The 26,472-nt window shown below is 42.0% G+C and overlaps 1 protein-coding gene across 2 annotated transcripts in view; it reads right to left on the bottom strand.

Annotated features, from left to right (window-relative positions):
- The window catches only part of NSMF (NMDA receptor synaptonuclear signaling and neuronal migration factor), a 56,597-nt gene that overhangs the window by 6,386 nt on the left and 23,739 nt on the right, over window positions 1–26,472 (bottom strand). The window contains exons 3-12 of one of the 2 annotated variants that reach the window (XM_018556768.1): window positions 24,755–25,243; window positions 23,440–23,515; window positions 19,697–19,702; window positions 17,185–17,253; window positions 11,679–11,731; window positions 10,427–10,516; window positions 8,225–8,346; window positions 6,293–6,376; window positions 3,165–3,198; window positions 1,953–2,023 (exon numbers count right to left, since the gene is read on the bottom strand). In XM_018556768.1, the coding sequence (XP_018412270.1) occupies window positions 1,953–2,023; window positions 3,165–3,198; window positions 6,293–6,376; window positions 8,225–8,346; window positions 10,427–10,516; window positions 11,679–11,731; window positions 17,185–17,253; window positions 19,697–19,702; window positions 23,440–23,515; window positions 24,755–25,243 (1,094 nt within the window). The remainder of the gene's footprint in view (window positions 1–1,952; window positions 2,024–3,164; window positions 3,199–6,292; window positions 6,377–8,224; window positions 8,347–10,426; window positions 10,517–11,678; window positions 11,732–17,184; window positions 17,254–19,696; window positions 19,703–23,439; window positions 23,516–24,754; window positions 25,244–26,472) is intronic. The other variant, XM_018556769.1, reaches the window with a different exon arrangement.

A 26,472-nucleotide genomic window follows, 5' to 3' on the forward strand; every position in this document is an offset into this window, starting at 1 on the left:
GGGGGGGGGATGAGGGGGGGGGGGGGTAAGGTAAGAGACTTAAACAGGAATGCCATTTTTATAATGTGTTATAAAAGTCCCGCTAACAGTTTTCACTTAATATGTGTATACTTTCTGTATAGCATTTGTTGGTGATGTATTGACATATTCCACAATTTATTATCATCTGACTAAACTGAAGAATCATTTGACTCCTAGGGGACTAGATCAGGGCAGAGAGGAGATTGCTGGAGTGAAAGGAGTAAATGGTGATGCACAACTCCATCAGCTAAATGTACAGTTTAGACACAGACAGGAAATGTATCACCAAATAGCTGTAATTCTTTAACCTCTTAATGACAAAGGTCACCAAAGACCTTATCTCCTGAACCCAGTTTCGCAACTTTAGCATGTATGAGAAAAACTGTTCTTATCTTTACAGCTATTTAGCGTATCCCAGTGAATTATACCTGGTTTGCTCTGGGCATTTGGTGGTATATGTTAATGAATATCTCCTGTTTGTATTTTTATTAATAAAAGGAAAACTGTCCAAAAATAGTAAAATAAATTTTTTTTTTTTACTCACGCTGTATACTGTATTTCTTGCCATTATCATGACCCCACCATCCAACAAAAACTCTGTATACATTTTCCTATTCCCTATGTTCACATTTGTGAAAAAACAAAACACACTACTGCACATTTTTTTTTTTAATCTCCTACCTGGCACTTATACTCGCACTGACACTACGTATACTAAATTATGCTAATATTGACACTGACACTCAATATTCAGAATTAAAGGGCACCAAACCAAAACTTGAAAGAGTCCAAAGAGCCTTTAGTTGTTCACAGTTCGACCAAACAAAAAACAGTTATCACATTTCAGGGGCAACAATACTTTCCCTTCATCAGGGCTCTATATGATTTAACCCTTTCGCTGCCAAGGACGTACGTCGTACGGAGCTACAAAAGTGAAATCTAATTTAGGGCTGAAATTGTAATTGGCAGCAGCAGCAAAACACGTTAACTGTTTTTGTCTGATCACATTTTGGACTCTGTGACCTTTTGGTTTGGTGCCCTTTATTTCTGAACATTGAGTCCCTTCTGGTTGCCCAGCAAGGGGGGCCTGTTTTTTTTGAGGGGGGAGCTTATTTGTAGAAACCCCAGCGCCTCTTATAGGGTTAAAACTAACACTGAAACTGGCACTAACATTCACACGATCACCGAAAATGACCAACGCTAACACTAATCTGGTTTAAACCAGATCTAAAGATTTATCCGCATTTCATTTTTTTAACAGACTTTGTTTTTTTATAAACTACATACATGTCCGCTAGCAAGAAGAAAACGATACAATGAGGGGAATTTATCAAAACTGGAACCGACAGAATCTGGAGCAGTTGTCCAAGGCAACCAATCAGCTTCTTTCTTTTAATTTCAAAGCCTAAATGAACAAACTGAAGATAAGTTGATTGGTTGCCATGGGCAACTGCTCCAGATTCTGCGTGCTCCAGTTTTGATGAATTCCCCCCATTGTATCTCTTTACCATCAGTCATTCTGTGCAGTCCATCAGTAAGTCCATTGTAGAATCCTCTTCTAAACTAGCTTACAACCTCACTCTTTATCCCTCAACGCCTTCAAATAAGTTGGAATGACAGCACGCAACATCTGACACAGTTATAATAGGACCAATATAATAGGACAATAAGAGGACCTCTTATTGGTCCCCTAATATGTGCTTTGCAAGGGATTGTGGGAAGACAGATTTTAGATTTTTTTATTACCAATATTATTAATGAGGTTGATTTAATAGCATAACAAGAATACTTTTAATATATTCCTGTTGGCTTGTTTTAATATCGGTTAATTTGAGTGTGCTCACACATTGTATGAGTATGATAAAGCATTATAATATCTATGTTTTTTATAGTTTTTTGTTTGTCTAATACATAAAACCGTGATCAGCTACCTGGCAGAAAATGAGCATCTCTCGTATTTTGCAGCCCTTCCTGTATACATTCAGCTTCTTCTCAATCTCCTCTGTGGGGAAAAAATATACATCAGTCAAGTGAGAATATTTTGTAGTTACAGGAAGAAACATGCTGTAAAACTGCTGTTTATTGTAGACCTAAAGCTAAAACATCCATTTGTGTCTCCGGGCCAGAAGGTGAACAGAAAACTCTAGGGTAGGCGAGTATTCTGTACTCGGTAGTAACAAATGGTAGTAACAAATGGCGAAGAATTAGATTCTATTCAGTTTACTAATCCAGCCACCATCCAGTTATATAGAACTGCTTAAAAGGTAATAACTGGAAATATTAGACTGTCTCCACCTCAACTGTGCACAAATGTTTAATGCCAGATTCACCCTAAATAAGAAGAAATCTAATTGAAGAGGATTCTGCAGTTTATTAAAGGAGAACTATGGGGTCAGTGCTTTTCCCAGGGTCACGGGGTCAGTGCTTTTCCCAGGGTCACGTGAGGACACAAACTAGCGTCCTCCCGTGACCCAAAGCTCAGTATACCGCGAGCTACAGCTAGCGGTATACGGAGACCGCCGCAGCCGGGACGGATCCCGACATTACTGCCGAGATCCACCCAGCTGCGTGATTGACAGCTGGCTCTGCCTATCTAGAGGCAGAGCCAGCTGTACCCGACCCCGTCCGTTCCACCAGTCAGCGCTGGAGGATCGGACAGGGGAGGAGGGAAATTCCTGCAGGAAGCCTTGAATGACAGTCACAGCTCTCTGCAGGGACATGATCAAGAAGTGAGCGAGCGACGGTATGTGTTCGCTCACTTCCCGATCTATTGAGCCGACGTGCGACAGTTTAATTGTCACACGTCGGCTCCAACTATGAGGCTGAGTGATTTTCACTCACCTCATAGTTCTCCTTTAAGACATGGCAAATATGGACCCTGAGATGTAACAAATAGGTCCTGATAAACCTCAGAATCATCTACATAAGAGTCCTTCTCACTCATTGTTTATAAATCTGGCTTGGTTCTGATAATCTCCCCTGGGAAACAAATATGCTTTATATTAAAATAATGAAAGTGACTGAAATATCGATAGACTGTACTGACATCCAATGCAGTGCAAAATCAGAACAAAGCAAAAAAAGGAGACTAACAAATCCCAATGCTAAACAAAAAAACTGAAAACAAGATAAAAGCAACTTACCCAAGATGTCATCAAACGTTGCATGTTCATGATCCTAAAGAGAAAAAGACAATATGTATGAATAAGGATTCATTATTATTATACAGGATTTATATAGCGCCAACATATATAACGCTATACAATATAAGGAAGACATTACAGCTATAATACAATTCAAGACAAGATGGTTAGGATGCCATAACATTTTGTCCACTAGCAGCACAATTGTGTACTAAAGAAAACTTGTCATGAGAGATGTACACTGGCAGGCGTGGCTGAAAGTACCACCAATCTGGCAGTCTTCCACTTCTATACCTCCACTGCAAGTCAGCTAGAACTCAAATCTGCATACTTACTCCAAATCAGGGATTTGGAAAGTACTGAAGCCATCAGATCAGCATGACAACCAAGCAAATAGCATATTCAGAGGCAGATTAGCAAAGGCAGCCTCTCTCGTAACAGAGAGAAAATCTAAAACATGGCGGCTGCCACTGCTAAAATCTCCTTTAATAATGCTAACTGCCTGGCCGTTATGTTGAGCCAAAGGCTTCAGTACTTTTTTTTCTGAATAAACTGCTTTGAATATACTACACCTTGTGTATGCAAAAGTTTCTGAATCTCTTGCTGTCCATTGCATCCAATCACTTTCCATTATCTAGTCAGCAATAAAAACATTGGCATTCAGACTTTGGTTGCTATACGTAAAGCTTAATTTTCAGGAGAATAAAAAGTATAAGGCAACTTTTGTGTGCTGCAACTGCCTTCTTCAAATCCCACCATAGATTTTCTATGAGGTTCAAGTCAGGTGACTAATGGCCACTGTAGAATCTTCCAGGACTTCTGCAACCAAGTCTTGGAGGAATTTGAGGTATGCTTGGGATTATCGTCCTGTTGGAAGGTCCAATGACGCCCAAGCTACAGCTTCCTCACAGACAGTATGACAATTTCTCCTACGATTTCCTGATACTTCAATGAATCCATCTTGGCTTCCACACGCTGCAGGTTTCCAGTGGCAGAGGATGCAAAGCAGCCCCAGAACATCACCGAGTCACCACCATGCCTAATTGTAGGCAGAGTGTTCTTTTCAGCGTATGCTTCATTCTTCTTCTTAGACATACCACTCATCCCTAGTGCATGTTGCCACCAAGTCTTGCTTCAGGTCTTTTGCCGTCACTTGAGGGTTATTCTTAACCTGCCTTCTCAGAAATCTGGTTGCAGCCAATTATAGCTTTCTTATTCCGCCCCTTCCAGGTAATGTAACCACGCCCGTTCCTTTAACTTCAAACTTGCGAACTACACTTCCAACGGTGTCTCTAAGAACATTCAGTGACTTTGTTATCTTTTTGTATCCTGTTCCTTGTTTGTGAAGGGTGATATCTTTTCTTAACTTTTTTGACCATTCTTTTGACTTTTGAGCTGTATTTCTAACATGCAGTCAAACGTGGCATTGAACAAACCCTGGCCAGTTCAAGTATTTCATGTGTTCTAGCTCAAGCACACCTGGTGAAATTAATGAAGCCCTTGATAAGTTGCATCAGGTGTGCTTGAGACAAGACCTGCAGATGTGTGCTCTTGTAAAGGTGCCCATACACCTTACGACCATCGCAAGACTTTTGTCTTGCGATGGTCGTATGCTTCTTGAAAGCCCGTACGATCTGCCCACCTTGGACGGGCAGATCGTACTTGCGATCATCGAAAGCCCGTCCCGCTGAGGGGCGGGCTTCCGATGACGGCAATGCAAAACGGGCAGTGTGCGCGTGCGCACACCGGCCCGTTCCGCAGAAATCGGACGAGCAGACTAGAAACCCGCCGAGAATCGTACGATTTTCGGCGAGTTTTCGAACATGTTGGCTCGACAAAAGACATGCGACCGTACACTAGAAACGATTCACACTGCTCGATTCTCGTACGATCGCGGGATTTCGCCCAATTCTCGTACGAGAATCGAGCAGTGTATGGGCACCTTTAGGCTGGGCACACACCTTAAGGGCCTGTTCACACGACGTCCGTTTTGTGTGCTGACCGGCTCCGTACACTGCTGCACACAAAATGCTTCCCAATGTATTTTATGGCCTCCAGTTCTCACGTGCGCAGTCCGTTCAGCTTACGACAGAAAAAATACTGCATGTCACAATTTGTCAGGTCCGGAAACGGTCCGGATACACAAACGCGTCAAAACGCATCAAAAACGCACTGCGCTGCTGGAACGCATCAAAAACGCGGCCAATACGCGGCCAAAAACGCAATGCATCAGCAGCTCCACGTCTGCTGATCAGGACCTGATCTCATGTGAACAGGCCCTAAAACCATCGCAAGACTTTTGTCTTGCGATGGTTGTAAGGTAATTAAAAAAACGTACGATCTGCCCATCTTGGACATGCAGATCGTACTTGCGATGATCGCAAGCCCGCCCCGCTGAGGGGCGGGCTTCCGATTACCGCAATGGCGAACGGGCAGTGTGCGCTTGCCCGTCCGGCTTTTATCTTACGAACATGCTACACACCCGCCGAAAATCGTACGATGCTCGGTGGGTTTTCGAACATGTTCGTAAGATAAAAGTCGTGCGACCTTACAGTAGTAGAGGTCGCACGGCTTCCACACACCTTACGATAATCGTACGATCGCGGGATTTCCCGCGATTATCGTACGATTATCGCAAGGTGTGTGGGCACCTTTAGGGATTCTACAGTATTCAGGGGGTTGAATAATTGTGAGACTGCAGAAGTCATTAAAAGTTGCATTTTCAGCTTAATTTGGAGAAACCACTTGAAACATTTTTGTGTTGACATATTTCAATTGCTTTTGTTTGATTTGTTCATTGCAAACTGCTGAAAGTCTGTACATTTTGCAAATAAAACTGATTTGGGATGGGGGTTGATTTTGATTACAACTGTAGTTCAAATTCAACAACAGGAATTCAAGTTGAACTCCAGGATAAGCGAATATTGTCTAAATACAAGAGGCATGTGTATTCTTAAATTAAACTTGGTGAGCTACTACATTTATATGGGTTTGCAAAGAGGTTTGGTGCCCACAAAGTGCATTTATATCCCTTTGTGCTCAGAGTACAGCTTCAAATAAAAATACATACAGTATACTATAGTCAGTACACATAAATGGGGATATAATCCAAAATAAAGAATACTTACATAGAGAATTGGGATGATGGAAGGGTCATCTCTTCTTATTATGGTTGGAATATATTCTGCTTTGGGAACTTTGGATGATATTAGCTGCAGGGAGAATACATGATTATTTTGTTATGCTTCCAAGTCTCTTGACATAACATTTTGTAAAATACACTTTGCAAACAAAAAGACAGAAACTATGAAACAGAAACACATTCATTTCCTTTGAGAAAATTACTGTATTTGCTGGCGTATAAGACTACTTTTTATACTTAAAAACATCCCCCGAAAATCGGGGGTCGTCTTATACGCGGGGTATACAATGTATACCTTTAGTTCGTTTGGGCCAAGCTGGTCCAAAACGAACATCCCTAATCTGTCAGTCCGCTGGATGTGCGGTAATACTGTATGTACAATAGCTTCGGCTACATACAGTATATCACGCTGAGCCAATTAGGGCGAGCGATGTACACAACCTCTGCCAATCCAAGCTGGCTTTGTATTCATTAATAGAATACATCACTCGCCATGATTGGCTCAGCGCGGTATACTGTATGTAGCCGAAGCTACCGAAAATACAGTATTACCGCACATTCATCAATGATGTTTTTAAATGGTGTTGCCTTGGAAGTGGGGTAGTCTTATATGACGAGTATAGCCCAAAACCTATGTTTTAAGTGGAAAAGTAGGGGGTCGTCTTATACACCCAGTCGCCTTATACGCCGGCAAATACGGTATATATCTAAATATGTATCTGTGTATATGTGCATGAAATTAGAAGCTCGATAACCACATTGAAGAACTGATGTGTGCCCTTCATATAGCTTCCTATAGCTCTTCTTACTAGTCAGTTTGAGAAGGAACCCCATAAAAGGCTGTAACTGATTAAAATGGAATACTCAAAACATAAACAAGTAAAACAGGACTTGATTAGAGGAGGAGAAATTAGGTCACATCCCCTCCTTTCCCCGTCCAATCACAGAATGCCTTGTATTCGTTGAAAAAAACATTCAAGGCATTTTGTCAATTGGCAAGTAGTGAGGAGAGACGAGTGATGCAACTGGAGCACTTCACTGCTTAAGTCACATCCCTCACTCACCATAGCGCCTGGAAGACTGGCATTATGTGGTGAAGATGCCATGCTGCAAGGTGAGATTTTTATAGTTTGTAGCAGCCCTTCGCATGTAACACACAACTTTTTAGTAGTAATTTATACACCCAGTGCAGTCTGTAAATTATAATTATTTTCCTGGAGTTTGGCTTTAAGGTGCAATTACTTTAAGGCTCGCATATAAAAATACTAATACAGATTAAAACTGACATACATGCACTAGCTACAGCACATGTACTGAGTAAACTTGTGATACAATCTAATGTATGTCCCCTTGTACAGGTGTCCCTTTATCACCACTGTTTCCTTACATTACCAGGTATTCAAACGTATTTATAAAATATAGTAATCATACTGTTCTATACATTGACCATAGTATACAGTGGGAAAAGGCCTTGACACATTTTGCACTAGTATGCTTCTCTATGGGTATGGGATGAATAGTAATAGGCTAGATGTTTAAAAGAAGAAATGCCAAGTAAACAATCGTCCCCTGGTATGGTGGGGGGGGGGGAATCATAGGGGATTACAATCACAGTAATCCAGGAAACACCTGCTCACTGTCATATACAGTGGGCTTTCCTTCATGGAACAATAGATTTTTCTGAATTCCCGTATCAAAAGGAAAGGTTGTATCCTGAATGCCAGATTGAGGAGGGGAAGAGTCAATCCCATAGGTGCACCATAGAGCCATTGACACCATCACTAGTCACTAATGGTTTTACAAAGATACAAAACTTTTGTTTCCAGTTTTTTTTTTCAAGTAGTAGTATAAACATGTTAATGTCTTTGTGTTGGCAACAGATAATAAGGACCAAATGCAGGCCTACAATTGTGCCTACCATGATCTTGGGTGGAATAAAATCTTCTCCTTCACAGGACATAATTTCCATTTCTCTCTCGGCCTCCCAGTTCAAATCTTCACACTCGTTCAGAGCTGTGCAGGAATTTTGCAGGTCATGGCCTGATGAACAAGAGAGAACACATCAGAAAGTGGGAAATCCATACAAGTGAGTTCCACGTTGTATCTGCATGTGAAATATTATAACTTAAAATGAAATCCAAGTATCAGCTTGAGGTTTCTTGGCAAAATGCAAGTTTTCTTCTCCTGTCCAAAACATCTAAATGTATGTATAATTGTAAGAAATACTTTTATTAATGCTGTATTTTAAAAGGGCAGTCACCATGAAAATTAAGGCTAGTTGAGCCTATTAACGATTTATATTCAAAGCCAAAACCTTTTGACTTTGGATAGAGCAAAAAAAAAAAAAAAGGATAACAAGAAAAAAACACGAGCGCCACAGCCTAGCGCAATAAGATAGGATATAACTGGGGAAAAAACGATAACATGTAACCACAACGGTCTAACTGCAAAGGAGCACTTTGTACTGTTTAGCGACCACTTGGTTGTGTGAAGTGTATTAGATCTATGGAGGTGGTCAGGGCAGCCATCAGAAATTTTGGGGCCCCTTACACGGCTTTAGGCCGGGCCCCCCGCTGGACGCAGGGCTTAGTGACGCGCTGGACACAGGACCCATCTGAGAGTGACCCTGCAGAGCCCACCATAGATGCTGCACAGCCCATCTGCGACTGTCTATGGTGGGCTCTGAAGGGGTCTCAGGTGGGCTGGTCAGGGCTGCATCCCTGCCCTCCCTCCTTTCCTTCCTTCCTTCCTAGCTCCTCTGACCTGCACATATGGCCTCGTCTGCCGATGGACCGGCCAGAAGTTCCGGACAGTACGACATCAGACGAGCAGCGTCGCTGATGGGGCCCCAGCTTGTCTCGAAGCCACTGGAGCGGCAATGCTGGGGCCCTGCGCTGCTAGAGCCAGGCCTCCGCCTCCTTGCCCTTCAACGTCGGCCGATAGTCATGTAAGGGACCCGGGCGGGCCCCCCAGACTGCCCGGGCCCCTTACATGAGTATCGGCCATACCCCCCCCTGATGGCTGCCCTGGAGGTGGTGATGTGTGCATCTGCAAAGGAAGCAAAGAAAATCGACCAGCACACTGGTCATGTAGCACTGCAACACAAGTGGGATAAAAAAAGATAAAGTTGCACTCACATGGTGTAAGAGAGGAAACATTTGCAGATGCACACACCACCACCTCCATAGATCTAATCCTCTTCACACAACCAAGTGGTCCATGAACAGTAAGGAGCTCTCCTCTGCAGTTAGACAGTTCTGGATATATGGTACCATTTTTTTTACACCTAATATCCCAGTGAGCGCCACATTGTAACTTTTTTACACTTCCCAGTTATATCTTCTCTTATTGTGCTAGGCTGTGGCACTTGTGTTTTTTCTTGTTTCCAGTTTCTCTGCAGGACACCTCGAGCTGCCCATAAAAGAGCAGCATGCCATAACCCCCCCAGGAACATACGTCTCCCCCAATTACCCATTCATCGGAGTGCGCTCAATACACACTTTTTCCTGAAATAAAGATAAAACTGCTGTAATTGTTTTCTGCAGTTGTGGATATTCCTCTTTACTTCCTGTCCTGGAGACACAGCAGGAAGTGAGGGGGAAATCTCACTGAAGCCCATAAGGCAGGGGTAGGCAACCTCGGCATTCCAAATCTTGTGGAACTACAAGCCCCATGAGGCATTGCAAGACTCAGACAGCCACGCCTCCCAGATGCATGATGGGTTTTGTAGGTACACCACACCACAGAGTGCCGACGTTGCCTAACCCTGCAATAAGGTTTAACTAGCCATATAGGAACTTTCTATTCGTTACTGTCACCTTGTGTAAAACTGTGGCTTAATTGCTTCCTCCGGAGAACATCCCAATGTGAAGGGGGTTGGAGAAGTTACAGAAGTTGGTGGGATTTCGGGATGAGGAGAGGAGAGGTGATGAAGGCTGGGGGTTTTAGGTACAGGAGGCAATGGGATAGGCATGGGAAGTTAGTTTTTGGGGTTGAGATATTAGGTCTGGAACAGCTAGCAAGAAGACTGAAGTTCAGGGGCCTTGGCCTATATGCCGCACAAGGGCCTGGGTGTTTAAACTACAGTATGCAACTGACTTCTAAATACTACAGTGCTTACTTTCTTTGGAATCATGGATGGAGTCTGCTTTGACTGGGGTAGGGTCGCTCCAGGACCGGCTGAAGCTCCTTTCTCGGCGGTCAGCAAAAGCTGTATATAGAAAAGAGAGAATTCTTGTAATAATCTGCTTTCCAGAACCAATTTCATGTTTCTTTTACCAGCCATACAGATTCAATATATGTTTAATGTGCCTTTATCGGTATTAGTGGTTCTCTGGCCTGTGTATCATACCAACAAACCCAAATTGTAGGGATGCACAGATACTTTTCGAGTACCAGTACAGATACTTGGCATTTTCATGAGAACTACCAGGGTGGCAGAGGTTGCAGCTGGGACCTGGCTCTGGCACTCCACCACTGTCCTGAAATCATTAGTCTGTATTGTTTTAGAAAAACTGTCACATGACAAAAAACAAAAATGTATCAGTACTCGTACTTGTAAGTACTCGGCAAGTACCAGTACTTGTACTCGCAAAACTGGTACCTGTGCATCCCTTTATTTATATTTATAAAAACAAAATCGTACATTAAAACAGAGATGTACAAATCCCGGGAGCTCCATGTGCTCCTTACAAATGACAGCTGCCTCCTAATTTTTCTCTAGTGTAGTCTTGGAGCTCAAAAGTATCGGTACATGTACTCGTACTTGTACCGAGTACTGTACTTGGTATCTGTGCAACCCTACCAAATTGCATGACAAAACGGGTATTTTTGATACAATTTTGTTCATTTTGACAAGTAATTAGCCCAACCCCTGAGGAGCCATAAATACTAGTTTGCATTCCATATGTTTGCCATGTAAGACCAACAGCACTGTGCAAGCCACAAAGCCCTAACCGGCTCACAGTGCTATAACACCGAGACTGGTTATGTGATCATACAAAAAAATTAGGAACTACCACTCACCATTCTTAAAATTATTATGGCAAGGGGTTGGAATGGCCAACCTTATTACCTACAGAGCAGAAGCAGGTAAAGGCCTGCAATAATGATTGCTAGTAATGTGCATACTGCTTATATTTTCCTCTCTGTTCCATGGATGCTGGACTGTGTGCGTAGGCAGTAAATTGTTTCTTAGACAGTGTGAATATTACCTCATCATAGCCTACGCTCGGCCCTACGTGTGAATACATAATGATACACACATCCATTGCATACCAACACACAAGGGAATGCCTATATGAAACGCCATAAAAACAGACAAAAGGCTCATCGGAGGGCAATCGTATTCAACATTCTCACACATTGCTTACACTGAGCTTTCATTCTGCGGCTTCCGACCATCCGTAAATGCTTGCGGAAATTCCTGTGGGGGAGAAGAAGAGAACATGAGGAAGGAAAAGAATGGCTTTATGTATGAACTATTATATTATGCCCCCTGGCTCCAAAACGTGATTAAAATCTCAAATTAAACTGGGCAGCTCAGTCAGCACCAGCTCAGGTCCCATAGGGATTTGCTTCACATTAATGTGAACCTGTGGTTTGACCTTTCTGGGCAAAGTAACATGTTTACTGAACATCCTCCACCCTCAGCTGCAAATACCTTCCCTCTGGTGCATTCAGCTGCCGGGAGCAAAGTAAGGAAGCTATGTGCGAGCTTCAGTAAACAACTACACATAGCTAACAATTCTCTCCCAAGCCTGGGTGTCGGAGAAATCAAGCATCAGTGCTGCAATGTTGGAGGAAAGGGTGGTGGGTCACATGGTCCTACATAACCATATGTACCAGTATTTATTTTCACCAAACAGTGTGGTGAGGGAGCAAAGGGAAAGTGAGTATGTGCCACCAACCATGCGAACATCGTACGATCAACCAAAGTTTTCAAACATGCTTGACCGTCAAAAGTCGTACGATTGTACAGTACTATCGGTCGGGCATTGTCGTACGAAAAGTCGATCGCATACGATTATCGTACGATAATCGTAAGGTGTATGGGCACCTTAAGATTTGAAAATTAAAGAGAGAGGCTGATTGGTTGCCGTGCACAGCTGCCCCAGATTTTCTCTGCTCCAGTTTTGATGAATTTGCTTCAATATCTATTAGATTTGTGTAAATGTTTAATGTGAAAGTACAATTTATAAACATAGATGTATATGGAGGCAGCCATGTTCACTCATACACAGATTCTAAATAACTGACTGAGAGTGGCTAAACGACAAATCCTTATATTTACTATAGTAACAAAAATACAGAAATGCAAGCGTGTAAAATGTCAAAGTCATATGAAAACAAACTAAAAACTGTGGGGTCTATTTTTTTGAAAAACATTTGCATAGGTTATTTGTCCAGCAAACGGCAAGTACATTGCAAGTACAAAGTACAGTGAATGGGGAAAATACCAGACTATGGCCACTAGATGGCGCTGTGGATCATAGGAAAAGTTAGTAACAACTTTCAATGTTCCAATTCTAGAGGCTGCTGTAGGGAATGAGCATATACATTTAACCATTGTTACTACAGGCATAGCAATGGTTACATTTATATGATCATTCCCTCCAGCCTAACTCACACAGTATGAATGTCACTGGATGAATAAGCTAAGAGAATTTTGTATAAATAGACCCCTATCCGTATCTGAAAATGTACTATAATTTTATGCGGTAAAAACTGCAGAGGTAGACAATTTCAGGAAAGGTTTGTGCCAATACATAAAGATGTTACTGACACAAAATGCTTACTGAGCTGCTGCATTTCATTTTGGATAAAATAAAAAGCTAAGTCTGCTAAAAACTGACGTTGCAGTCCTGGTCATCATGATTGGGATGAGATACATGTCAGTTTGTGTGTCTGTCGGAGACCCCTGAGGAATGCGATTTGACGCAGTAAATATCTTATTTTGACAAATCGGAAGTCAAATAAATGATTATGCCACAACGCACAATGCATAGTAAAATGCGCAACTGTCTTCATCCTCTTGGCACACTAGTGCACACCTCTATTGCGCCAGATATTGATAGTGTCATTTTCTGAACCATTAATTATTTGGAGCAGATCGTGGGGCTTTTTAGGGTTAATTTCTACAAGTTTGCGCAGCATTAGCACCCCTGGATGGCGCTAGTGAGTATGGGAACCTCTACAACCCCTTTGTGTAAAAAGTTGGGGGGTTCTGTGAACCACATATTTGGCGCAATGAAAATTGTTTATCTTGCCTGCAGGCAAAATATCACCTATGACATGATTATATTTTATTTCCAATTATTGGTACATGGCCACAGGTAATTAACACCTCTTGATGGACTTTACAAGCACAGTCCTTGCTTATTCTGTCCTAGAAATCCCTATGCGGACAGTCTTGTATTCCCTTCCTAGGACTCATTAAAGAAATGCTTGATACACTGGTCAGTGTACAACAACTAAAGACGACCACATTGTTTGCAGAATTGAACAGAGTTGTACAGGTAGTAGAAAGGTTCCAAAAAATAATTGTTAGCTTCCTGTTGGTTACATTTTGGTCTGGTGGTGCCTGAAAAATGTAGCTCATTCCTGAATAATCCGAGAGAGAATAAGGAAAGGCGGTGGAAAGATTTTCATACACTGTGGAGAGAAGTGAGTCACACAGGGGCAGCAGTGAGCAAGTGTAATATCTGATTACTACAAGAAGGCTGTTCATTGGGAGTTTATCCCCCACTCACTTTAGGGCAGGGCTAGGCAATCTCAGCACTCCAAGCTGTTGTGAAACTACATGAGGCAGTCCAATGAGGCATTGCAAGACTATGACCCCCACAGGCCTGACTCCCAGAGGAAGAGGTATGATGGGACTTGTTTCACCACAGCTGGAGTGTCAAGGTTGCCTATCCCTGCTTTAGGAAATACAATCCATTGCTAAGGAGATTTATCAAATGACAAAATAATTGTGTTTTTTTTTTTTACACCCAATTCACTTTTGGCACGATGCTCTCCCACTTTATCAGATAAAATCTTGATGATTGATAATTGTGAATCCAGCCAATCGTAACTCTAGTATTAAGTGCAAACCTATCAGGCTACAAATATGGAAGCTGCCATTGCAGTTTTGGTCTTTAAAGCCAACCAATAAATGGTCAACTAAGAGTTTCTTTGGATTGCACACATAGTAAGCAGCCTTTATCATGTTTCCACATTGCCCCATACACCTTTCAGCCACATGCTGGGCTAGAGCTTACACAAGGCGTAGGACCCGTTCTCCAGTAATCAGGCCCAGTGAATGGCTGGTCAGGCACAGATCGCTGCATTGTTGGAAGCAGGACAGAGAATCAGGTGCTCTCTGTACCCAAAGGTTCTGGGTATTCTCAAGGCGAACGGGGCAAGTTCAAGTAATATTTTGTTACCATGCCTAATACCAGGGCATCTGGTACTTCACCGACCAGAATACTCGAACCAGCTCTACCTCCTCAATTCCTATATAAATGCCTTGGGGACCTTGGTGCTTAGTGAAGATTCTTGTCCATCCTTGAGATCCATCAATGCCCAATCACCGACACACGAAACAGGGATCCTCCCAAAGACTTGCTTCATTTCATCTTGGCATAAAAACAGCAAACTAATGCTTTTGTGTTTCAGCTCGAACACTGGGCCTTATTCATATGACAAAGGCCCTGTGTTCGGACTGAAACACGTAAGCATTTGTTTGTCTGCTGTTTTTATGCCAAGAAAAAAATAAAGCAAGTTTTTGGAAGGATCCTTGCTTGCATGCCAGTGATTGCACGCTGATCTGGTACTTTGTCCTGAGCAGGCAGAGAACAGGTACACTTTAAAGGATCAGAGGGAAGTCACTGACCAGGGACAAGCTCCCATATTCCTATCCTGGATAAAGTATATACTATGGTATACAGTTATATGAGCTGAGCTGTCTTCATGGGTGGTCCAGCTTAATAGGAGTTAATAGATCTCCGCATTCTGGAATAAACGGTACTAAAAAAAGGACTGACAGGTCCCCTTCGTCAGAATGTGGCGTTAAGCAGCTGCCATTGTGGAGGCTGCTGTACATTGGCTCCCGGCATCTCTGTGATTAGGGGCCTGTGCTGTGGGTGTCAGAAATAGTTACATGCAGATTCGATTATCCTCAAGAAAACAGCGGGAAGATTTTCCACTTGAACACATCCTTTGAAAGCGATAAGAGGAATGACAAGACGATGAACTCGTTGTGCAGCAAGAGATGGCATGTCGAATTTTCTTTTGATAGAGAAATTATGTTCCACAGTCAGTGACGGAAATAAAAAGGGGACAATCATCAGGATGCGCGTGGTCTCTTATTAAGAGGAGCAGAGAGGCGGGGGAGAGGGATTGCCCATCTCAACCAATTAGGCTCTTCCTCCCATCTTTTTTCTTAGTTTTGGATAAATTGGGGAAGGGTCTGCGTTTTAGAATTGAACCTTCTGAATTGTTATCAATGTCTGTGCCTTACTGTCCTAGTGACAAACAATCCTCTATTTCTTGTACAGGCCTCACAGGGACAGGAAGTGACAGGAAATCTCCCCAATGAAGTCACAAGCCGAAATGCCAAAATAGAAAAAATATAGGTGTAATAAAGTGGCTTAAAGTGTGCCTCCATTTTGTTTGTATTTGATAGCGTGGGGAAGGATTAGACTCTGTCAGGTTTTTATTGCTGTCTGAGCCCCGATTGAGGAGAGTCACCCCTCTACTTGTACTGGTGGCCATTGGCGCAGAGAAAAAGAGAAAGGGGGGGGACAGAACAAGAGGTGAGGGGATATCTTCCAATGGGGACATTTAGTCAGGGAACAACTGATTTCCTCTAACTTCCTGTTGTGTGTCTGGAACAGGAAGTGAAAGACAATTCCCCCAATAGTACACAGAAAGCTAAAAAAAAAAAAAAACTCTTGCCTACTCTATCCAAAACTAAAAAAAAAGTGGTGGCTGTACATAGACTTAAACTTAAGTTCAGATTTCATTTTTCATTTTTCTGGAATGGGTCCAGATTGGATAGAACATACCTGGGTGATGGCTATGTGATCAATTTGTGCTGCACAGATTGGTAGATCAGGGGACATGACAGGACCAGTACATTTTACCATAGCTAATAGTACTGTATATCAGAAACATTTCTGGGAGTTTCCCTAGAACCTCAGTATATGCATGGTATAGTAAGGTTTTATCTTTTGTGTTGTTTTGTACAGACCTCGGAAAGGTCAGAACCGTGTCAGGTATTGCTCTCTGTGACCCAGTGGGGAGGTTCCCCTCACCTTTTGCCTTCTTCATACCAGGAGCATTATCATGAGCTGAAAAGTCTCCAAATGGTACTTTGGAAATTTAACCATGGAGCCAGTGATACCATCACCCCCAGAACTTTACAAAGGAATATATAGATTTCAAGTCCAATACTACCCATCTTCACTCTCTCTCTCTGCATGGTGACAGTTGCCACAGAAATGTAAAATGTTATATTTGTCACCAACACATCAGGTGAGGCCTACACTGGTGACAACTGCAAAAGCTGGAATTTACGGTCACATGAGGATTTTTTTTTCTGCTTCCTTTTGCATCTCTAAGACAGGAAGCAAGAGGAAATCTCCGTAGTAAGGACAAAGACAGCTATGTTTCCACATTACCCCATTCAACTGCCAGAGTGATTGTGATAGTAGATGGAGTTCTACACTTTATCCCATTTAATTCTTTATGAAAGTGTCTTTGTGCTGTATGAACCATCCCACATACTCATTTGTTGTCTACACGTCTTTCATTTTGTCAAAATGTCTATAAAATAGAAGGTCCTGTCTGCACAGCCCTCCAGCGACACACATGCAATCTTGGCGATCACCCTACCTCTGAATAACGGCTGCCGAGTCATTCTCTCGCTTCCGTCTCTTCCTCTCGGCATAGCCTCGGAATGCCCTGAGAAACCGGTTTGTGTCATTAACTAGCCCAGTAAATGGGATACAAGCCAAAACAGCAGCACACTGGGTGAGTGGACGCACCATGACAGGAGACAACACCGAGGCAAACCAAAGCTTCTGAACACACACAGGAGGGGAATGGAACACGACACAGACTTACACTGATCACGCATGACCCAACTAAGCATGTGCTGTGATTGTTCCAAGAGTCACTTGTGACAGTTGGGCTGTGTAGATTGACAAGAGTATTTGGTCAATCTCTGTTGACCAACAGGCAATAGTTCCCTTAGAGGAAAGACCTATGAGGTGAAGTGTGCAAATCTTTTGAGGTCAGGCCGGTATCTTACTGCCCATCTGTCCACCTTTAGCCTCCCTTTAAGGCACATCCAGACCAAAATGTAAGGAGTAAGGAGCTATGAAATTCAAAAACAGAGCAAGAAAGTTGCTGTATATAAAATCGGATAATTCCAAGGTCAGAAAATGAGCATTTGGTCTTGTGGTAGGAATGGTCCTCGTTTACTGACCTGTTATCCTTTTACTGCTACCATACTGAGGTCACATATTTCATGCACTTTCATTAGTGTGTGAATCTACAGCTAGTAACGTCATAGAGAAACCTGAAATCCTGACCTGCATATTTGCTCTGAGACTCCAATGAGGACACAGACAGCAATAAAAAGCAGATGGAGGTTCTAACCTTTCCTTACTCTTATGATAAAAAGTATAGTTTTTACTGCTTCCGTTTCCCTCTTGAGGTGGTTTCACTTAATTTTCTGTTCTGGTGCCAATGTTGTCATTGGGACAGACAAAGAAGGGAAACAGACAACCATAAAAACTTGACCACAGTTCTAACCCCTCCACTCTGTTTCAACACATCATGTGCTTTCAACACATGGGGGTCTACTATATTTTCTGACCAGCCTGTCACATGGCATTACCACCACTAGATGGAGCTGAGGAGCGTAGAAATTACATCTAGTGGCAGGAATGCCATGCAAAATGGCTGGACAGGAGATTTATCTAAATAGACCCCCTGATGTTTAAACTGTATTAGGTCCAGTATCCACAGGCTTTTGTTCACCTTTCTAACCATTCAAGTCTATGGGAATGCAAAGCAGATCAAAGGTACCTGCAATTAATTCTAAATGACCTTATAAGCATTTCAAACATGTAAAAAGCAGGCTGCATTTGACCACTGAAGCCAGTCGACACAGTCCCCGAGCGTGCCGCCATATCTTAATGCCAGGTTCATTGTACCTTTCTTAGCCCAGAAGTTAGAGCAGACTTAAGACTGAGATCGTGATTGCCGATTTTCATCCCTAAACAGAAGACAGATCACTAGGAGTGGCCATACACATTAGATAATACCTCGGTCAAATCGCTCCACAAACTTAAGTCCACGTTACAGCCCCCCTCCCCAGATCCAAATCAGCTCTCTCAGGAAATAAAGGGATTGGACAGGCTGGAAATGCTTGCTTGATCTCTGTAGATTACTTTCTTCATTTGACCCTACATCCCATTACTACAGCAGGAAAACAAGTTCATTCATAAAACTCCTACTTGCAGACAAAGCTGAGCCACCAGACATTGTCACATGGTTGGATCTTACACTTATGAACATTCTCTGATCAACTTAACATACATATCACCTGACCAGCAGACAAGGATGTCCACTAGTTCTATCCTGTCATGATACTTCAGCATTCCTTGAACGCCGAAATGCAGTGGGAGAAGCCAGGCTCTTTACACCACAGAGGCAGTTACTTAGCACATGTCATTTCATTAATAAGGCTTAGTGGGAGATGTAAATTATCATGTTAGAATATCATCATGCAAGGTCATTTTTCATTATTCTGGAAGCAGTATGTAGCTATATTCTCGCTAATTAGGGGTTATCATGGTGGGAGAGGAAGCAGGCTGACTGCGAGGTAACCACGGGAAGGGAGATTTATTGACAAGTGAAAATAAAAAAACTTGCTTACTGTTCTACATTATTGATTTTCTTTATATTAAAAGCAGAATTATTTATATAGGAGGCTACAAAAGTTGGATTTCCCAGAAAGGTTGTACTGACAGCCTAAAGCAACCAAGGTAATGTCATCCCAAGCCAAAGAATACACTGAGCTGTTTGAGTGTTCATTAATGCTCAATGCTTTTGTTTATTTGCAGCTAGTAACCCTGCCTGTATTGAGCGAGCCAGCCCTAGAGGACACAGCTTCCCCACCCTCCCCTCTCATGCTTTTAGACAATTGTGCTATTTCCATAGATTTATAAGGTATGACAGCTGAATACATCAACACGGGACACAGATCAACATAAACACAGCGTGCAGTTCTGTGATAAACCAAATGTGCATGCATAGGGAGCTGTGGGGAATGGAGGCAAGCAAATAGGTTTCACTATGCAGTCTACAATGGAGTGTTATTCAAGCAAATACTTACGAGATACTGTTCTCATTGAAAGGAAAAGGAGGAGGAGAGAAAAGGTGACATTCAGTTACCTAATTGTTCTGTCTGACAAACTGTGAAATGCATCTTTTATATAGTCAGTTATTCAGCCACACGCTTAAAGATGAACTCCAGGCAGAAATTGAAGAGAAAAAAAATGATACCAGTCAGGTATTAATTCCTATATAAAAATGAAAACATTGTTACATTTTCTATTAACTACAGCTAGTATAAGCGCCTGAATGTGTCTTCATATTAGCTTCCCCGGATCCCATGCACAACATACCTAATACTGAGAAAGAAAGGAGCAGTACAAACCAATTAGTATTGTCAAAATACCTGAACAATCTGATTGGATGCAGGCATTATTCAGGTATTTTGAGGCCGACTAGCAAGATACTGAAGCTTGGCCCAGTGGGAGATTCCTCCATCCGCACAGTTTAGCGTAGATGGAGGAATCTGTTCCACTTTTTCCATCTGACCATATAAAGTCTGTAGATAATCTATAGGTGTATGGTCAGCTTAACAATGACAATAGAAATCAGATCGAAGCGTGCTGCTGGTGCTTCATTTTCCCAAGTTGGGGCTCTGGGGAGACCAAGCGGTCATCAACTCGCCTGTGCTGCCCGGCAAGGGTGCCTGGATCATAGGACTGGCTTTACAGAATTACAAATCCTTTGGCAGGTCAAACAGTTCACAGATATGTGTCTCAGCCGTGTGTTTAACTATTCACTTAAAGTTCAGGTCATGCATCATTATTAATGTGTGCCTCTGTCTAAACACAGCCCTCTCCCGGAACAATGAAAAAAATTGGTACAGTGCTATTAAAAAAACACAGCAATGCTTTAAACATACGCAGGATTTCTCTCTATACGTAAGAGAACTTTGGAAGTAATTCTCAAAGTGTTGTAACATCTATCCTCTAGCTATGGTTAAACTACAAATCTCATCATGCTTCTGCCTCTGGGAGTTGTGCCTGTGGCTGTCACAGCCTAATGGGATGTGTAGTTGTATCACAGCTGGAGGGCCAATGTTTGGCTATCCTTTTTGTAGAGCATATGACCCTTAAATAGACCAGAAGAGTTAATAAAGTTTTCTGTATTTCGCTCTTTAAAAAGCAGCTTTTCCATCTTTGAAACTTGAGTAATCAATGTACCAAAGAGCAGAACCATTGCTGCCAAAATGGTGAAAGAACTCGAGTAATCATTGTATCCCATAGGACCCTTCCTGCAGTAAATATCTGGAGCCTTCATCCATCCTTGTCAAGGTATCATATTAGGAGGTGGCTTTGTCTGCTCTGGAAGATGCTGACTAGAGCAGGTTTGTTTCCTTTTTTAAGGCTGGTCTCATTCTGTCAAGATCCATATATCTCTACGTGTATAAAACTGCCATGTCAGCTCACTGGTTCAAACACAGGTGTATGCTCAAACACTGGTGCCGGCTGACGATGGCCAAAGGCAGCTCCTAGACAATGTCAAAAGTTCCTTTGACGTTTCGGCACAGCGGCTCATCCTGCAAATGGAAACAATTCAACCCCACAACGCAAAGCCAAGACATCAGCAAAACCTGTACTTGTTTTCCTGCGTCTGCATTCTCATATCAAAGAAGCTGTATTAAGGTTTGGATCTGAGATTAGAAATATTCATGCTCTGAAAGGGCAAATAAATACACAGCTGAATCTAATGTATAGAAAACTATACATGTCAGCCAAAAGATTATAGCAACACTGTACTCTAGCTGTTACTCTACTACCAGAAAAACCCTTCAATACTCAATAGCCTTCAATGCCCTCAATACTCATTACCCTCAAAACTCATTACCCTTAATACTCATTAACCTTCAATACCCTTCACTTAATACCCTCAAAACTCACTACCCCTCAATACACCTAATACTCACTACCCCTCAATACCCCTAATACTCACTACTCTTCAATACTCAGTAATTTTCAATACCGCTAATACTCAATACCCTTCATTCAATACCCAATTCCCTTCAAAACCCAATACCCTCAAATACCCCTACAACTCATTACCCAGCCTCAAAACTCACTACCCTTAACACTCAATAGCCTTTAATACCTTTCACTCAATACCCTTCAATACTCCATACCCTTCAATACCCCTAATATGCAATACCCTTCAATACCTTTCACTCAATACCCTTCTATACCATCAATATTCAATAATCTTCAATTCCCTAATACTCTTCATTCAATAACCAATTCCCTTCACTTAATACCCTCAAAACTCACTACCCCTCAATACACCTAATACTCACTACCCTTCAATACCCCTAATACTCACTACCCTTCAATACCCTTCACTTAATACCCTTCAATACTCAGTAATTTTCAATACCGCTAATACTCAATACCCTTCATTCAATACCCAATTCCCTTCAAAACCCAATACCCTCAAATACCCCTACAACTCATTACCCTTCACTCAATACCCTTAATACTCAATATCCTTCAATGCCCTCAATACTCAATAGCCTCAAAACTCACTACCCTTAACACTCAATAACCTCTAATACCCTTCACTCAATACCCTTCAATACTCCATACCCCTAATACGCAATACCCTTCACTCAATACCCTTCAATACTCCATACCCCTAATACGCAATACCCTTCACTCAATAACCTTCAATACCTTTCACTCAATACCCTTCTATACCATCAATATTCAATAATCTTCAATACCCCTAATACTCTTCATTCAATACCCAATTCCCTTCAATTCCCTTCACTTAATACCTTTCAAAACTCAATACCCTTCAATACTCCTACTACATAATATTCTTCACTCAATACCCTTTAATACCCTTAATACGTACTAGCCTTAATACCCCTAAAACTCAATACCCTTCAAAACCCTTAATGCCCAATAACCTTCATTACCCTCAGTACGCAATAACCTTCAGTACTCTATACCCTCAATACTCAACCTTCAATACCCCTAATACTCATTTACCTTCAATACCCTTCACTCAATACCTTTAATGCTTAATAACCCTTAGTACCCTCAATACCCTTCAACACCCTCCATTCTGAATATACTTCACTCAATACCCTTCCATACTTAATACCTTTCAATATCCTTCAATAGTCTTACTACTCAATAATGTAAATACCCTACTTTTCAGCACTGGCACCCACTCACTTATCAAAGAGACCTCTCACTTTAGGCTGGCCAAGCATCATTGAAGAAGTCCCTGAGCATGGCCTGCCTGATCTAAATGGGTATCTAAGCCCCTTTTACACCGAGTGCCAGAAGCTTGACCTGAAATTGTAGTTCCAGTGCAGAGAAAGGATAGAAAAGACATTCATCTAAAAATAAATGCTAGTGAATCCATTCAAAAAATATGATGTAAAACTGCAGGGGAGCCACTGATTTAAAACAAAAAAGTCCACCCACAACTGATTGTTTGGTACATGACAGAGTTAAACCACCTGAACGTTTCTTAGATCTTTTGGAGATTCTATCGGTGAGATCTCTGTGCTTAGTTCCTGAGTCTGTACACTCCTTTAATGGCCATTTTGAGGGTCATTTTATATAATGGAATGCTATCTTTAATGCTAAGTTTAATTCTACCTGGAGTTCCTCTTTATTTCAGGTGTATATTTGTAAATATATAACACACATCTTCTTTAGCAAACCATTCAGGGCATATTGACTAAGAGAGCTTCTGATGTTGGTATGCATAGTGGAGCTTCTGGATGGTTGTACTTACGCTTGCATAGTTGTGGTGGCAGTCTGAAAGGTGAATAGATTTTCCTTAGGAAACCAAGTCCGTATAGGGACATCATCTGTCAATAGAGAGGCACACAGTTAACAAACCTGACAACCCCTCCTAGACCATGTGACATGCTTATAGATTTTGGTTTGGTTTTATATAAATATGAATACGTTGGCAGTGGAAAAGTTGGAATAGACCCTCCCATGGACGTGAGTCCATTAAAGAGTAATTCAAGGAAACAAACAGCAAAGGTAAGCATAAGTCTCATTAGGGGTTGTTAGAAATATATTATGACTACATTTTTTTTTTTACACCAGTGTATCAGTATGTGAAAGACAACATGGAGCCTGCAGGAGGTATGTTTAGGAAACCCTCTTCTGCAGCACAAGCCAGGGTTCCCAGGTCACCATCGAAAGGGGGTTTGGGCAACTGGCAAGGCCCACAAACAGCTCTGTGCCTTCAGGAATATGTGACCATTCTGGAACAGGTGTGACAGACTGAACCATCACTAGAGTCCTTCCTACTGACTATGACCCTAGGACTATGGAGACCCCCTCGGACCTCTTGGGGTTACAAGGAACTATTATCCCAGGTTTTGCATGGAGTGGATATACTGCATTTTTCCCCTGGCATTACGTTTAAGTGACCCTGTTCCAATTACAGGTACAGGATGTGACTCCAGCAACACCAAAGGGGTTAACTCTGGAGTGAGACTCCCATTTACCTTGTTAGTCTGTGAGTCAAGTCTATTTGTCCATTTGTGTGATTGGGTTAACAATGGGATTAACTTAACACTAGATGTAGCTGAGTGACTTAACATATGATAGACACTCAGGAGATAATCCAAATCACAAGCGTCTCCTCTCTCCCTACTCTTTGATTAAGGCACCAGGAGGGGATGGTCTGCTTGCATTGTTTGAATGTCTGATTGTATTATGTTTTTAGACTTCCAAAACTGTATGTATACTGAGCTGGTTTTCAATAAAGTCTGTTCCTGTTTTGACTTCAACATTGGTGTTGTCTGATGTTTGGGGTAAATCTTTATTATTTTGGGAATTTAGTCTTTTGTCCTAATATATTGGTTCCGTTCAATAATCAGACAGGTATGGGCTAAGGATGCTAGAATTCGGGTTCCAGCAGAAAGGAAGCCGATTTCTGACGGAGGTGCCCAGTCGGGGTACCAGGCGGTCCGTCACAACGGGCACCTCACTGTGTGCAGTTCTAAGTATTACGTTTGCAGCAGAAACCATATTGTGAAACCAGTCCATTTGTAGCATTTACACAATGAAAACCATTGTTTCACACTCACCAGATACTCTGTCGATACTGTACATGCGTTCCAGCTTTTTCCTGCGCCAACCAGATTCGCTGGCTTGGTGCTGCTCTAGATCAAACGAGTGCTGGGCTGACACCGTGAGCTTGGCACAGTTCGGGCATTCCTTGGAATTTTGCCGGCTGCCTGACCAACTTTTAGAAGGCCTGGTGATATTGTGGGAGCTGCCTGAGTTTTGCAGGGGCTGGTGAAGGTGACTGTAATGATGGGAGTGATGGTGCTGTCTCTCGTCCTGGTCTGGCTTCATCACCACCAGCTCCATGCTATCACTCTCGTGGTCGGACAACATGGGCCTTTCTCCAGAGATGGTGTAAACACGAGGTTTGGGGCCCTCGCTGGGCACCTTCTCTCCACGTTCCTCTGAAAAGCTTCGTTCTAACTTGCTGTCAGATATGGCTGAGAGGCGGCGTTTGTTCTGAGAGGCTTGGAGCATTTCCGGGGAATCCTCCTGGACAAGGAGATGGTCTGAAGGAAATCATAAATACAAATGATTAAAGATCATTTTGAAAGACAACATATGCCTTTTATAATGTTTCTTTTTTTTTCAGAGACCTTCCATTATGATTGTCTTAAAAAAACACTAGAGTCACTGTGTGCTTCTGATATCCCTATAATTCTCTGTGTATAAATGTATTTTGGAGCTGCTATATCTGAAGGTGAACTAGAGATCAACAGATGAAGACAGAGCTGAAATGCATAAATATGAAGGCAATGCTAGATCAGACCTCACTTTTCCTAATGGCAGTAAAGTAATGCAGTTTGGTCACCAACATGTCCACCACTTGCTAAGTGGACAATGAAGGAGCATCAGCACACTGATGAGGTCCTCAGTCTGCTCTCTCTTTATATCATTAAAACTTACAGTGTTAGATTGGCAGAACTATACAATTCAGCGGTGCTAGATTGGCTCATTGTGCTATCCCTACGTCTTCCAGTCCTGCTGTGCAGGGGATGAGAGCAAGCTCATAATTCTGCCAGATTCTGGAACCAAGATTTCCAGCAGGAAGATGAAGTCCTTACTCCTTGACACTGCACAAAAAACTGAGCTGCCTTTACTAGTTGGGGGTTGGGTTGACCACAAGCAGGGGCTGCCTCTAGGGTGTGCTTTTATTTTTGTGCCTAGTATCCTAATCCTGAAGGTGGCGCTATAACCCAATGGTTAAGATCTGAAGATCTCCATGGTGTCCTTCAATGAACAGAAGATAACATATTATTCCTTGTTTCAGGTATACAGTTTAAATTTTGTAAACTGATGTATGTCAGTCACCTTTGATATCTTCACAACCCCATTGCATCATATTTTTTGAAATTTTGTGTAACTGCAGAATACAGAAATATCTGAAGGGTAAAAGGAGAAAAAGACGTTCATATATCTTCAACTGTAACCAAGAGACAAGCTGTGAATAGTAACTCCTTAATATATGCCTTATCTATTGCACTGCATGGCAGCTAATGAATTGAACTGATTTATGGCAACACTAAGGACAAATGGAAAGGATACAAGGAAGAAAGTAACGGAAAAGAGAGACAACAAGTTTGCTTTAAAAGCAATGTATAATGTTTTTTTTTAAATATTTACATTCTCTGTATATTATGGTGAGGTCTAAATACATGTTTCCTTTTTTATTCAGGTAAATATGAAATGCTGTATGAGAAAATGTTGTATTTTTAGCCAGCAGGTAGCTCTGGGTTAC

Source organism: Nanorana parkeri, unplaced genomic scaffold, assembly GCF_000935625.1.
Source record: "Nanorana parkeri isolate BGI_ZX_2015 unplaced genomic scaffold, ASM93562v1 scaffold251, whole genome shotgun sequence".
NCBI lineage: Eukaryota > Metazoa > Chordata > Amphibia > Anura > Dicroglossidae > Nanorana > Nanorana parkeri.